This window comes from Drosophila kikkawai, chromosome 3R (genome assembly GCF_030179895.1).
Source record: "Drosophila kikkawai strain 14028-0561.14 chromosome 3R, DkikHiC1v2, whole genome shotgun sequence".
Lineage (NCBI taxonomy): Eukaryota > Metazoa > Arthropoda > Insecta > Diptera > Drosophilidae > Drosophila > Drosophila kikkawai.
This window is the reverse complement of record NC_091731.1, coordinates 14,499,311-14,512,233: the sequence shown is the minus strand read 5'-3', so window position 1 is coordinate 14,512,233 and position 12,923 is coordinate 14,499,311. Positions and strand designations below refer to the sequence as shown.

The 12,923-nt window shown below is 40.3% G+C and overlaps 1 protein-coding gene across 1 annotated transcript in view; it reads right to left on the bottom strand.

Annotated features, from left to right (window-relative positions):
• Positions 1–12,923, bottom strand: part of Gfrl (Glial cell line-derived neurotrophic family receptor-like) — a 65,030-nt gene that overhangs the window by 16,687 nt on the left and 35,420 nt on the right. The window contains exons 3-7 of the mRNA XM_041776991.2: positions 9,951–10,121; positions 9,740–9,887; positions 7,527–7,654; positions 5,520–6,159; positions 4,695–4,798 (exon numbers count right to left, since the gene is read on the bottom strand). Coding sequence (XP_041632925.1) covers positions 4,695–4,798; positions 5,520–6,159; positions 7,527–7,654; positions 9,740–9,887; positions 9,951–10,121 — 1,191 coding nt within the window. The remainder of the gene's footprint in view (positions 1–4,694; positions 4,799–5,519; positions 6,160–7,526; positions 7,655–9,739; positions 9,888–9,950; positions 10,122–12,923) is intronic.

Here is a 12,923-nt window from a genome sequence, read left to right as displayed (position 1 = left end):
CCAACAATTATCGTTTAAAATTAGTGCAGGGCAGAGGGAGGAGCCAAATGCTTTGCATTGAAACAAAAACGGAATCGAAATTGTTTTCTTTTTCGATTTTCACAGCAGCTACTGGTCCCAGCCACGCTTCGAATCCCATTTGCTATCAATGGCAAAACATAAACAGAAGGCAAGCAGAGGCATCTGTCTGTCTGACAGTCGGTCGTCGTCGTCGTCGTCGTCAAATGTCATGCACTGATAGAGCGGGCAAATAGCAAGCGGCGAGGTCTCAAAACGCTTTGCAACCGCAGCAGCAGCATCAATATCAGCAATGACACACAGAGAAAAAAGTATAGAGACTAGAAGAGAGTGAAATTTAGTTGTACTAAATTTACATTTATAATAGAAAGTCGTTAAGAATTAAAGTTATATTAAATTAATGAAGCTAAATTGCTAAAAACTTTCACTTGACAAATTGTACATTGGAAAACTAAGTACAAAGCGTTTGAAGGGCTTTATTAATTATTTAAAAGTTTAAATTCGAATTAAATTGTTTTTTTTTTTGAATTAGTTTTAAAAATGTTTTAAAAATTAATTAATTTATTTTAATAACTTTAGACAAATCTTTGAAGAAAAAACGAAATTGTCTTAGAGGCTTGCCTTATTAGATATTTATTACAGCTAATTTACTTTTAAAAATATTTCCAACTCTCTAGGGCTTTTGAGGACATCCCAACATATGTTATAATATTTTAAAGAAATTATTACAAGCTTGCAATAAATTTTTCTCAGTGTGCTTATTGCTTATCTCGCAGAAAGCACGCCAAAGTGCGCTTCATTTGCGGCGTCTGGTAAAGCTCAAAAGGATGCCAATCCCAGTGCCATTTCCACCCGCTATGTGAGGAGGATTCACAAGAGACTGCTGCTGGATGGTGGAGGGTCAACTGCTGGCGCTAAATGGCCAAGGATTTGCCAGGAGACGTGCGATGTATTTATGTTTGTCGCTCGCATTGCCATCGCAAATATTTGCGCAACAAACAGAAGCGACGCGCCGCGGCACGATGCTAACTGTCCTCGTGTGCGGGTGTCCTGAAGTCCCGTAGACCCTTAGTCTCTTAGTCCCGAAGTCTTGGGAGGGTGGCTTGAATGGGATTAGCTCTGTTCTGTTAACTGTTATCGCGCTTGTAAGCTCCTGTCGTTGAGTGGATCTGTGTCATCTAATTGTTGCGCATACGCAGCGTTGCCGCCGCAGTATCCACTAAATTGCTTCAATACAAAACGTTTTCAGCTGCACTCGGGTCATTGCATGCCATTTAACATTTAACCGAAAAGCGAAGGGTTCATATTGGGTTGAATGTGCAGAGAGAGGGACACACACAGGCGCACTCACATATAAACATGAGTGTAAACATGGCGATATGCGGCTGCAGATACGGTGCGCGAAATTTAAACAAACTCATAAACAACGGAAATAAATTCTGAGAATGTGCAATAATTTCAAAATTACATTCTGGCCAGTGCGTGTGATGGCAGCGAGTGTGGAATGTGTGTGTGTCAGCTGGGTGTTTTGTGTTGTGCGGGGGGTCTTGCCATATCAAATATAGCCAAAACAGGGCCCATCCGTGGTTTTCATGCCCTAATTGGGAGCCTGACTGTGAGCAGCTGCATCGCCTAGATACACACACTCACTCACTCAGTCTGCAGGCATTGGTCCTCACGGATATACAGATACTCGTACATAGATACAGATGCACAGCGGTGTTTGGCGGTGCTTGGGTATGGCGACGGGGTTGTGGCATCAACATATCGCCCTCTGCTACTTCTAAGTGGATTGTGCGATATTATGAAAATATTTATTACACGCAAACATGGTGCGGATGTGTCCTATATATACACTATATACATATATCTATATATATGTCTGTGGATATAAATATATCTATGTGACTGTGCAGGGTGCTTAGGAGCTGGGTTTGTGTGTGTGTGCTTAAGGGTGCTGGGACAAGCGTGTTTCACTTCGTTTTGTTGTTGGCGCAACGCTGACAAATCGCTTTATTTGCTTTTTAGTTGTGCTTAATTAAATTTTCAAATTGAACGCTCAGCTTAATTTTTATACACGAGATACCTATTAGTTGGTCGAGCATGTGAGAGTTATGTCAGGCTTTAAAAAAACATTCATCTAGTGATTTAAATTTTAAAGGAATTTAAAGTAATTCTGTTAATTAAATAGCTCTTTGAAATGTAGTATTCTAAATATATAGTGATTAGTTTTTGTTTGTTATTTAAGCTTAGTAACTAAAAACTTCTTGTATATTCTTATTTTTGGTCCTACGAGCCGGATATGAACTACTTGCTTGTATATTAGGTACAGTCAAAGACGACATTCGAAAATTGACAACAAACTATGTTTATTTATTTTTATTGAATATTCTTGTTTTGAATAGTGATATTGTTAATGGTCTGACTGGAAAATTCGTAGCCCTTCGGGTTATTGAAAATGTTTATGCTTTGCATTCCAGAATCCAATCAGCAACAATAACAATTCAATTTAAATTTTCCAGTTAAAACACAAAACGAAAAAATATAGTGGCTTCTGCTTGAATATTTATGCACATCTCTTGCCTGAAATGTGCCCTCGAAAATCAGATAACCCTCCAATATCGGGGGGTTATTGTTGTGGCTGCTGCTTGTGCTGTTAATTTACTGGTCGCCATAAACGTAAATAAGGCGACTGTCGGTGAAAATCGGCAAAGTCTGCTGTGTGCTAGTCCCAGTGTGTGTGTGTGTGCGCTTGACGTGCATAAATAGTTTGCTAATATTTACAGCAATCCCATAGCTCGGCAGCTGCAACAATAGACAAAGCTGTGTGCAGAAATGCATAATGCACAATGCACAATGCAGGCTGGAAATTTATAACTTTGTCGAACAGATTGCCGAGTGCAGCAGCGGGTTCAGGAGCAAAAACAAAACGCCAGCCGTCGATGATGGACGGCCGGTGTCAAATGGCAAGTGAAATTCGTGGCCATAAATAAAAAATAGAGGGGACAGCCAAAGAAGCAAAGGGGGAGAATGGATGCATTGATTAGGCCATTAACAATTGCAGGCTCTGTCGTCTGCTGAAAATAGCGCGTCTGTAAATAAGCAGCATTTTGTGAGCGGAAAACAACAATACATTTTTAGGAAAAATTATTTTTAGTTACTGGTTGTTTCATCCTTGATTTAAAATTAAAAAAAATTTAAGTTTCTATATGCCTATACATTTGTAGAGAGCTTAATGTACTAAGAAAATGATGTATTTATATCTTTGTCTCAAGAGTTTTAGCTAAATTAGAGGAACTTTCCCTTAACTAATATTGTTTAAAAAGTTTCTTTATAAAATATTTATATAAAATTATTAGCACACGACATATTGATTGGCATTTCCTTGTGCTTAACAGAAGATTTTCGTCTAAGAAGTGGTATAAAACTAAAAATATTTTGAAAGACAATTTTAATAGGTAATAAATGTATAATAAAAGTACTACATTTAGGTTTCGATATACACTAACCATTATGTTTAAATACCTATTATTATTTCTATAAAAGAGCACATATTAACTTCAACTTCATCACTTGTTTAATGCAGTTTTAATAATAAAATTAAATAGTTTGATTATTATATAAATTTCTAAACAGTTCAAGCACATTTTGATTTTGTTTTAAATTTTTAAATTGTTTTAAATTATTTTCTCAGTGTATATTGTATTAATTAGAATAATGTAAAGCCACAGTGGAGTGCCGGGTTGCAGTTCTTGGACATTGCTTTTTGATGACGCGTTAAGGGTTCGAAATCCTTATGTATGACACCAGTGTGCATTGAATCAGGCTGTATATATTCACATATATACTTATATATATATATATGAATCTGTGCTGCATTCATGTAACTGCAAGTGATTGCCCCTGCAGATAGCTAAAGCCATTGGAGCTAATGGCAAACAACAAAGGACCGAGCCTGGCCACCTTTGTTCTAATAAGCATTTACAGGGAGTCTTTATTGAGTGAGTGAGAGAGCTGGGGAAAGTGGTGCAAGAGTGAGTTAGATAGAGAGAAAGGAGTGCTTCTTGGTGCTCTTGGGGGAATACTTACTTACAGGCCAATTGTCTAATTTACGGCCAGACCCCTTGCTTCAGTTCCCATTCGAAGTACATAAATATTTAATTCAAATTAAATACCACCCAATGAGAGAAGTCATCCGAACTTTGTGCTAAGTCCAAACAATAATTAACTTTTTGCCCCATGCGTGCAGCTATGATTACTAGACAAAATTTAAAAAAGAAAAAAGCTTTTACAGGAAATTAAAAATTCAAAAAGTAAACAATGAGAAACAATATTCTCAAGAAGTACACAGATAGCCTTTTAACTGGCCTAATTAAAAACCAGAAGCCTATGTATTTTAAATTAATGGATATTTACATTAAAAACCCATCCTTTAACCACAGTTAAGAATATATAAATACCAAATTAAAAATGTATTTGCCTCACTTAAATATTATCCCCCCCTGTCACTTGTAACCCACTTAATATGAGAGTCCCCAAACCATAATTAAGCCTGGAATCGTTTCCATATTTATTCGATGTGAAAACAGACAACTGTGATGCCTCCGGGGCCGAGCAGATAAAAGTACAGTGCAACCAGGCTAAGTGCAATTAGGGGCAGGGGGACTCAGACTCACCTCGTTCTTCCATCGTGGGGCCAGTGTAGGTGCGGTGGGTTATATCGCTGCCGGCAACTAAATCGCCGAGTGGTGGTGCTGTTTTGTGCATTTTGGTGCCGGTGCTGAATAAATTGCAGAGTTGTACAGATAATTAAGTGCAAATTGCAAAACAGAGTGCGAGATACAAGGGGGATTGTGTGTGTAAGTAGCAGATACATTAAATGAAGCAAATATAAGCAAACAAACAGAGTGGCGGTGCATAAGTAGATTTAGCAAATTACATAAATCTCGTTGGTTTGGGCTAAGAAAATGACTCGATTTGGACATTAATCGGCTTTTGGCACTGCAACTATAACTGGCCAATTAAATCATCATCATCATCACCCCCAAAGGCTAGGGCCTTTATCCGATGGAGCAGCTTAAGTCTGGCGGTCTGAATTATAAAACACAGCCCCACTCATTTGAATATTTATTACAATGAAATGCATTAAAATCAGATTACATAAATGCCGGACAAGTGCCCCGGGAGCCGAGATCAAGGATTGCTTGCCCTGCCGCCAGCCGGACTTATTCATTAGTTGGCTTTTTAACCGGAAATTGTGGCATACCCAAGTGAGTCAATTATTTTAAAAGCTTTTTGCATAAAGTTTGCAGCTCCTCGGTGGCTTAGAAAGGAGAGTTAATGAAAGGCTATCCAAAGCAATCACACACATTCAGGCATGTGTGTATGGTGGACTCTAAACTTTGTGGAAAAGTTGCAGTTGCTGCCGCCGCCGTTAGCCAAAGATGCCAAACCAAGTCGGGGTACAAGGGGATAACCAAGAAGCTCGCCGCGTAGCGTACTTAGGTGGGCTGGGTATCGTGGGTGACGGCAGTCCTGGTAGTCCAGATCCCGTGGTCGAGTTCTGATCGCCGTGCGTGTAGTACGTGTGCGAGTGCGGATGGCCATGGGAGTGGGGGCCGGGACCCGCATCCACCACCACCACGACGTCATGCTCTAGCGCAATGGCAGCATTCTTGTGTTGTTGCTGCGTTGTTGTCGGTGGCGCCGGTGGTTTCTTGTGGGCCACCACTTCTACCACCACATCGTCGTCGTCGTCCAAAGTATGGGGACTGTGCGAGGCCAGGACCAAGGGATTGTTAATGCCCCACGACGGCGGATGGAGGTAGTGCGGGTAATTGGAATAAATCTCGGCTCGTATGCGGTCATCATAATCATCGTCCTCCTCCTCCTCGTCATCGTCGTCGTTGCCGTTTCCCTCCGAATCCTCCTCCTCCTCATCCTCCGCCCCTGCCGGATCGTTTAAGCCATTGGGCTCGTCGTGGTACTCGATATTGTTGGACATCAGCTCGGTGCCATTGCGGCCGTGCGGCCTCTGTCTCGGCCTGGACTTGGGTCTCGCCTTCTGCTTCGATCTGGACTTGGTCTTGGGGCGCGGCTGCTTCGATTTGGGCAGACCGTTGGGGAAGAATATTAGTCTATCTGGAAGGTGGAGCAGGTGCATATCGGGTGCCATGCGTGCGGGAAGAAGAGAAAATCATTTAGTGCCGAGGAGGTGCAAAGTGCGCGAGAGTGTGTGTAGAATAATTAGTGCAATTAGTGTGTACTGTATAGTATAATAAAATTCAGCAGGAGGGATCACTCTGCTCTGGGGTGCTGTTAATTCATTAGTGCAGGTGGTTGGCAGGTGGAGGGTGGAAGGTGAAAGGGTGGTGGGTGGCGAAGTGGAAAATGAAATTATGCTTTAAAGAGTTTTCGTGGTCTCTGGCGTGGGGGAAACCAAATCAAAGCTTTCCACGGACTGAGAGAAATCTGGCCCTAAACCGAAAATGAAAAGGGTAGAGAAACCATAAAGCACAGAGACAGTGTAGGTGTTTTTCTTTCCAGTGTATACTTAGTTGTGATGGAGTTAGTATGGTCTAGAGTTGGTCTTAAATATCTACGGTTAGCGAGTTAGTTCTAGAAGTTGGTGCAATCAATCTAAAGCACAGACTCAGTTCGCTGGGTGGCAGGTAACTTTAGCAAGTGACTGTATGTAATTATGGGCTGATAGCTATAGCTTATTGCTACGACAAACTTTTTATAGTGACAGATAGAGAGATAGAGAGAGAGAGAGAGGCGATACAGAGAGAGAGATAGAGAGAGATAGCACGGCAGCTTTGGTTTACATTGATATACATTCGTATACGTGATATTTACGATTACTTGGGCATAGCTAATATTCGTATATAGTATGATATATATTGGATATAGGCATAGTTTGGTTACTGATCGCAGAACATGGGTTTCATTTTGGATTCTCTAGATTGGTTTTGGTTTGTTTTTACTTTTTGTAGTTGTTGATGCAGAAGCGTGCGATAGTTTAGTTTCTGGTTTTTGTTTAGGTTACTTAAATGGTTAGGCTAGTTTCGGTTTTTGAGCGTTTCACACAAAATTACGATAACCAAAGGATAAGGAAATCGATAACAGAAACCGTAAATAATAAGAGAAACCAACGTAAGAGTCAGTTAAGAACGAATCAAATTGGTTATTTTTTTGCTTTCCGGCAGGTTCACCGCTCTTAAGAAGGAACACAAGAACTTGCGATACCAGAGGTTGACAGAGAAAGAGAGACACATAATAATAGGAAACGTGGACAATTAAAATAAAAACTATATATATATTTTTCGGTTTTTCAACAATATTTCAAAAGCTGTTGCCTTTGCGGCTCTTTCTCTTTCAGCTGTTTGTGTTGTTTGTTGCTTGTTGTTGTTGTCTTGATATTTATTTAGTTGTTACAGTTGTTATAAGTTGTTACTGCTGTTACTGTAGTCACGGTCAACGGTTCAGCATCGCCAGACGAAACTTACCCACACACGGATTGTGATTAACAATATTAAAGATACGATCACAGCGCTTTTTCATATGGTTGTTCGGGCAAATGCATCCGAACATCGGCGACAGTCGAAGATTGGTCCACGAATCGTGGCAGGCGTCCCTGTAAAGAGCGGACAAAGCGATGATAGCCGGTTAAGAACATGGTTAAATCCGGGTGCAAGTCGTCTTGGATGGGGAACGTGGTCCCTCAGCTAATTGAATACATTTCGAGTCCCTAACCGCCGCAACCGAAGCCGCATTGCCAGCGACTTCCGTTCTGGGGCCATGCAAAGTTTAAAATTGCCAATTACATCAAAAATGCATGTGCACTGGGCATAAATATGGGTATGATTTGGGTTTATAAATCTGTAAAATTTGTATTACTTTTAGAAGAATTTTTTGAGGGTCTAAATAAGATTTTAAGACAGCTTTGAATAGTCCTATTGATTAATTTAAATTTAATAAAACAATTTTTGTTTAGTCAGAGTTTTATAGCAAGAGTTTGGTTCAGTTACTCAGCAACAGCACCCTAAAATCACGATTTCTCTCTGAGCTGCGGGTCTGATATAGAAGGAATCATCTACAAAGTTTCTCACTTAAATATCCTTAAGATCTGGTAGACATAAACCTGACCTGGTTATAAATTAAATTTTAATTTTTAATTTAAATATATAAAAAAAAAAATTTTATATAATTAATTTCTCTAAGTGCACCCACACGGCGTTGCAATTAATATTTTATCGCATAGGTGGATCTCAGCCAGAACCGAAACCCGCAGCCCGAATGCCTGGCATGCGTGCGGAAAGTTTTAGGCCAGGTTGAAGGAAGGAGGAGACCCGGGTAGCTGTGTCTGTGGGTTGTGGATATGGAGAACTTTAAGCCCAAGTTTCAAAACTCCAAACTCAACTGAAGTCAACTCCGCCGGGCTCTTTTCAGACCCTCCTCGTCCTCAGCCGCCGCAAAAAGTCATTTCGAGTTATTAAAACATTCAGAACGTTTGTATTCAAGTGTATCGAGGCAACGAGCCAGACGGCAGGTCCTGGCTGGCAGTAGGAAATCGCGTCAGTAAGGATATGTGATGGCTAAAGGAAGCGGCAAGAAGCGGCAAGATGCCGGCAAGCAGGAAGTTTCATTTCGCCTTCTGTTCGCTCAACTTGACTCCTGTTTACGCTGCTGTCTGCCGCTCTGTGTGTATGTGCGTTGTGTTTTTTGCCAATAAAATCGAATATCGAAATTGAATGTTGCCAAGCGTCTCTCTCTTTTTTAAGCTCGGAAAAGGAGTGAGGTGGGTTGCAGGTGGCTCTGACGGGCTTTTTGCCGACTACCAATGCAATTTGCATTTGCCGTTAACCATTAAGTGGCTTGGCAGCACTGCGGCAAGGGGCAAATCAATTTTCTTATTAAGTCAAACACGCTTTAATTTCATTTTCATTATCGGTATTGGCATTTGGTAGTGGACTTCGATTGCCCATTTTTTGTAATTTACTTGACACTTTAATCGTGGAGCTACCGTTCTCATTATAGTTACTGATACTGCCTATCAGAATAACGGCAGGTATTTTTCAATGGTTTTTGAGAGTTTCTTTGCCTTTTGCGTTTCCAAAGACCGCCTTTGGGGACTTGCAAAAATTTGAAACGTTATATCTTAATCAGAGTAGCCCCAAGTAAATTTAAAAAAATATTAAAATTTTACTGAAATCGTGATTAAAAAATATATCCCCATTCAAAGCAAACACTCCTGTTAAATGAATTATTTTCGTAAATGCTGATGGTTACTGATATGGTCATTAAGAATGATGATAGCTATATTCCAATGGACTGCTTTTAACAAGCTTAAATTCATTTTTTTCAGCCAAAATTGGCTCACTAACTAATTATCGTCTCTTAATCGATGGAAAGTCTAAAAAAGCCGGGCATTTGCAACCTTAATTTAAGCATCAATATGGATTCCGATGCATTTTTTATTTGTTAATTAAGTTCATAGTGTGAGCTGCATGTCTATTTCAATTTAAATATAATATGAATTGAAAGGTTTTGGTTACGAATATGTCTTCCTTGTTCTTTAAACGTATATTCTTGTTTTCTTATTAAAAAGTTCATACATTTATATACAAATTCTTGAAATTTTGACGACTTGGTTAATACCTTTAAGGCCTTTTAAGATATATAAAAAATTTCCATTAATTAATAGCCCCCTCTTTCTTACCTGTTTTCCATTTTACACTTGTTGTCGCGCACCTTGCAATGCGTTTTAAAGTCCTCGAAGAGCTTCAGGCATTTGCGTTCCTGTTGGCAGACGGACAGAGCGTGATTGCAGGTGGGCAGGGCATCAATGGGATAGGGATCCTTTTCGGCTGTGGAGAAATTATTTAAAATAGTAAATAAATATATCTTAGATCCGCTATGATGACACTCACCTTTCTTTAAAACAAATCCGCAAGGATGATCGAAGAGAAAGTCTCGAAAGTGGTTGCAATCGGGATCCATGCCGGGCTCCTTGCACAGGCAGGTTGGCCGAAAGAACTGAAAGGCCTGAAGGGTACGCAGAGCGGCCTGGCACTTGGTCACCGTCACCGTGCTGCAGGACACTGCAAAGGGGAAGAAGAGGAAGACTTCGTTGAACAACATGTTGTGGCAAGTGAGTGACAGTTGGATCCATTTGGGGGATTGGAGCGGTTATGCTTAATGATCTTTAAATGGCAGCAGTGCTTAAACTTTGACACACAGCGTTGTGCTGGTTCATTTTGGTAACTGCACATCGATTACCAACTATAAGAGTGAGTACACTGAGAGAAAAAGTAATCATTTCAATAGGATTAAATATATCAAAATACTCAGACACCAACTTTCTTCTTGTGATGGTAATTAAATCGATGCTTGAACTTTATATTTTCAGCTTCTGCTTATAAAATTTCTTCCAGTGCATCTGTGGGCCATGACAGTTGTTATAAATGGCAGCCAGACACACAGACAGACAACTACAAACCAGACACATGTCATAATAAGAACCCTGAGAGCCAGAGCGAGAGAAGTTACAACAAATACAATATGAATAATTGAGTCTCCAAACAAAACGGTCGATTTAAGCGGCCAATGAAGCGATGCGTAGGGACAAACGTGGTCCGGATAATATTTTATAACATAATAAATTATGTTACACACATGCACACGCTACCACTACCACCACTACTACTGCTATGAGTGTGTGACAGCTTATTCGAGCATATGACAACTAGCACGGCCAACAAAAGGCACACATCTGTTGGCCATCTATTGTCCTTTTGGCCATAAAACATAAGCCCTACTAATAAACCCGGCTACGCCAACACTTCACAGGCACAGCTAGGAGGAGGGAGGTGGAGGATGAGTGGACTGGGACTGGCACTGGGACTCCGACTCGTTTGGCTCGTCATAAGCCGTAAAATCGCCAAAAAGCAAAACAAGCAAACTGCCGGACAATGGGAGCCGGGGCAGCAGCAGCATAATAGGAAGCGAGTGGTGGTGGTGGCCAGTGGCCAGTGGGCCCTTACCACGCCATGTGGTTCACGTCACTCAACTGACCCGGGCCCCCATCTCGCAGCTGCCTTTCGGTAACCCCTGTGATTGCCCCTCGACCTCCCCAATAACGCCCTTGTCCATACCAGACCGGACATGATTATTTGCTAGTTGAACATAAAGTTGCTTCCGCCAGGATTGGAACTGGAAGGACACACACACACACTTATCTGAACAGTGGCATCGGCTACGCAACAAGTGACATTTTTCACAGGCATCCATCATTTTTATGCCTTCCCCCCCGGAGTGGTGGCCCTTTTTCCTCAGATTCTCTTTTTCCCACCTCTTTTTTCCCACCTCTTTTTGGCTCCCTTTTTCCTTCTTTTTGTTTTCAATGTAAGCTGGTTATATGAATTCGGATTTTTGGATTTCAGGATTTTTTCGGGGTTCCTTTGGGGTGTCAATTAAAGCTCGTTGGCTGAGGATCAACAGCGAAACGCTGGGTATTTATGTTAGGCCTTTTAGGGATTGTTAATATAGGAAATAATTGCAACCAATTGTATTCAGAATAGAGAAACTAATAGCGGCTTTTAAATATATGCAAATGTATCTTGAAACCAAGTATGTATAAGTACAAATCTTCTGAACAGAATTATTAAGAACATAGTTAGGCTATCATAATTCGTCAGCTTGCCATATCATTAAATTATCTGAAATATATTTTAATATTTTTTTATTTATTAATTATTAAGTACGACAGTATTAAGTCTTTGGTAAGTAAATCCCTTCGCTTCTAATTATTTATTTTTTGAGGAATAATCCTCCCTTTAATTGATATTCTTCCCCCTACTATACATATATTTTAAAATATTTCATTTTATTTTTTATTTGATTTTAAATTTATATACTATTTTACATTAAAAGTAACTATTTTCCAGCTTTTCTGTAAGTAATACCAAAACGTATGGCTCCTTTCTCCCTGTGTGCTGAGTGCATTTGATGGCTGGCTGGCCAACTAGTTACTGGTTCTTGGCCCTGGCTGGCAAATCCTATTGGCCAGAGGCACCTGGCTCTGGTTTCGTCATTGCATGCTGGGCAGTCATAAAAAATAAAGCCAAGGCGAGTGGTTTTTATGCTTCGTCGCCATCAACTGACGCCATTTGCTCTGTTTGTGTGTGTTTGAGTTTTTTTTTCACTGCCGTCGCCGTCGCCATTGCCCTTGCCTTTTACTGTTATTGTTACGTCCTCAATTCGTTTTTATTCGAAACGCGTTTCCGGTTGTTGAGTTGGTCGCTGAATTGGTTCAATGATTTCTTTGTTTGTTTGCTGCTGCCGCCCGTCTGTGTATGTTCGAGTTGAGTTTTTTTTTTTTGCCCTGCTTTATTTGATTTTAGTTTGATATTTGTTTTCCTTTGCCTGGTCATTGTTTTTATTTATTTTTTTCCTTTGGCTTTTTATAGCCGTCTGTTGGTGAAATTTATGAGTCATTTATTAAGTTTAGCCATTCAGGGGCATATAAATTATTATCGAGGATATTAATTAGAAGTTCGTTAGGGTTTAGCACAGGGAAAATATTATTTAGAAGTAAACACACAGATTAAATACTTTAATTAAGAGTTTAATGATAGTTCAGGTTGCTTGAGGCAATTTTTAACATATTTTCTACCCGGCTTCCGGTGCAGTGTCAGTGCTTCATCCTGTTCTTTGTGCCATGCCCTTATTATGTATGTGTGTGTCCTGTTGATTTTATTGAACCTTCGACAAGTGCCCCGGTGGCTCAAAGTGAGTGCAGCGTTTTAAAACGGAAGTGGAATGCCGAAAAGTATGCCATGCAAAGGCACGACTGCTGCTGCTGCGCTGCAACTTCCGGCAAAGGAAAAGCGAACAAAAATATG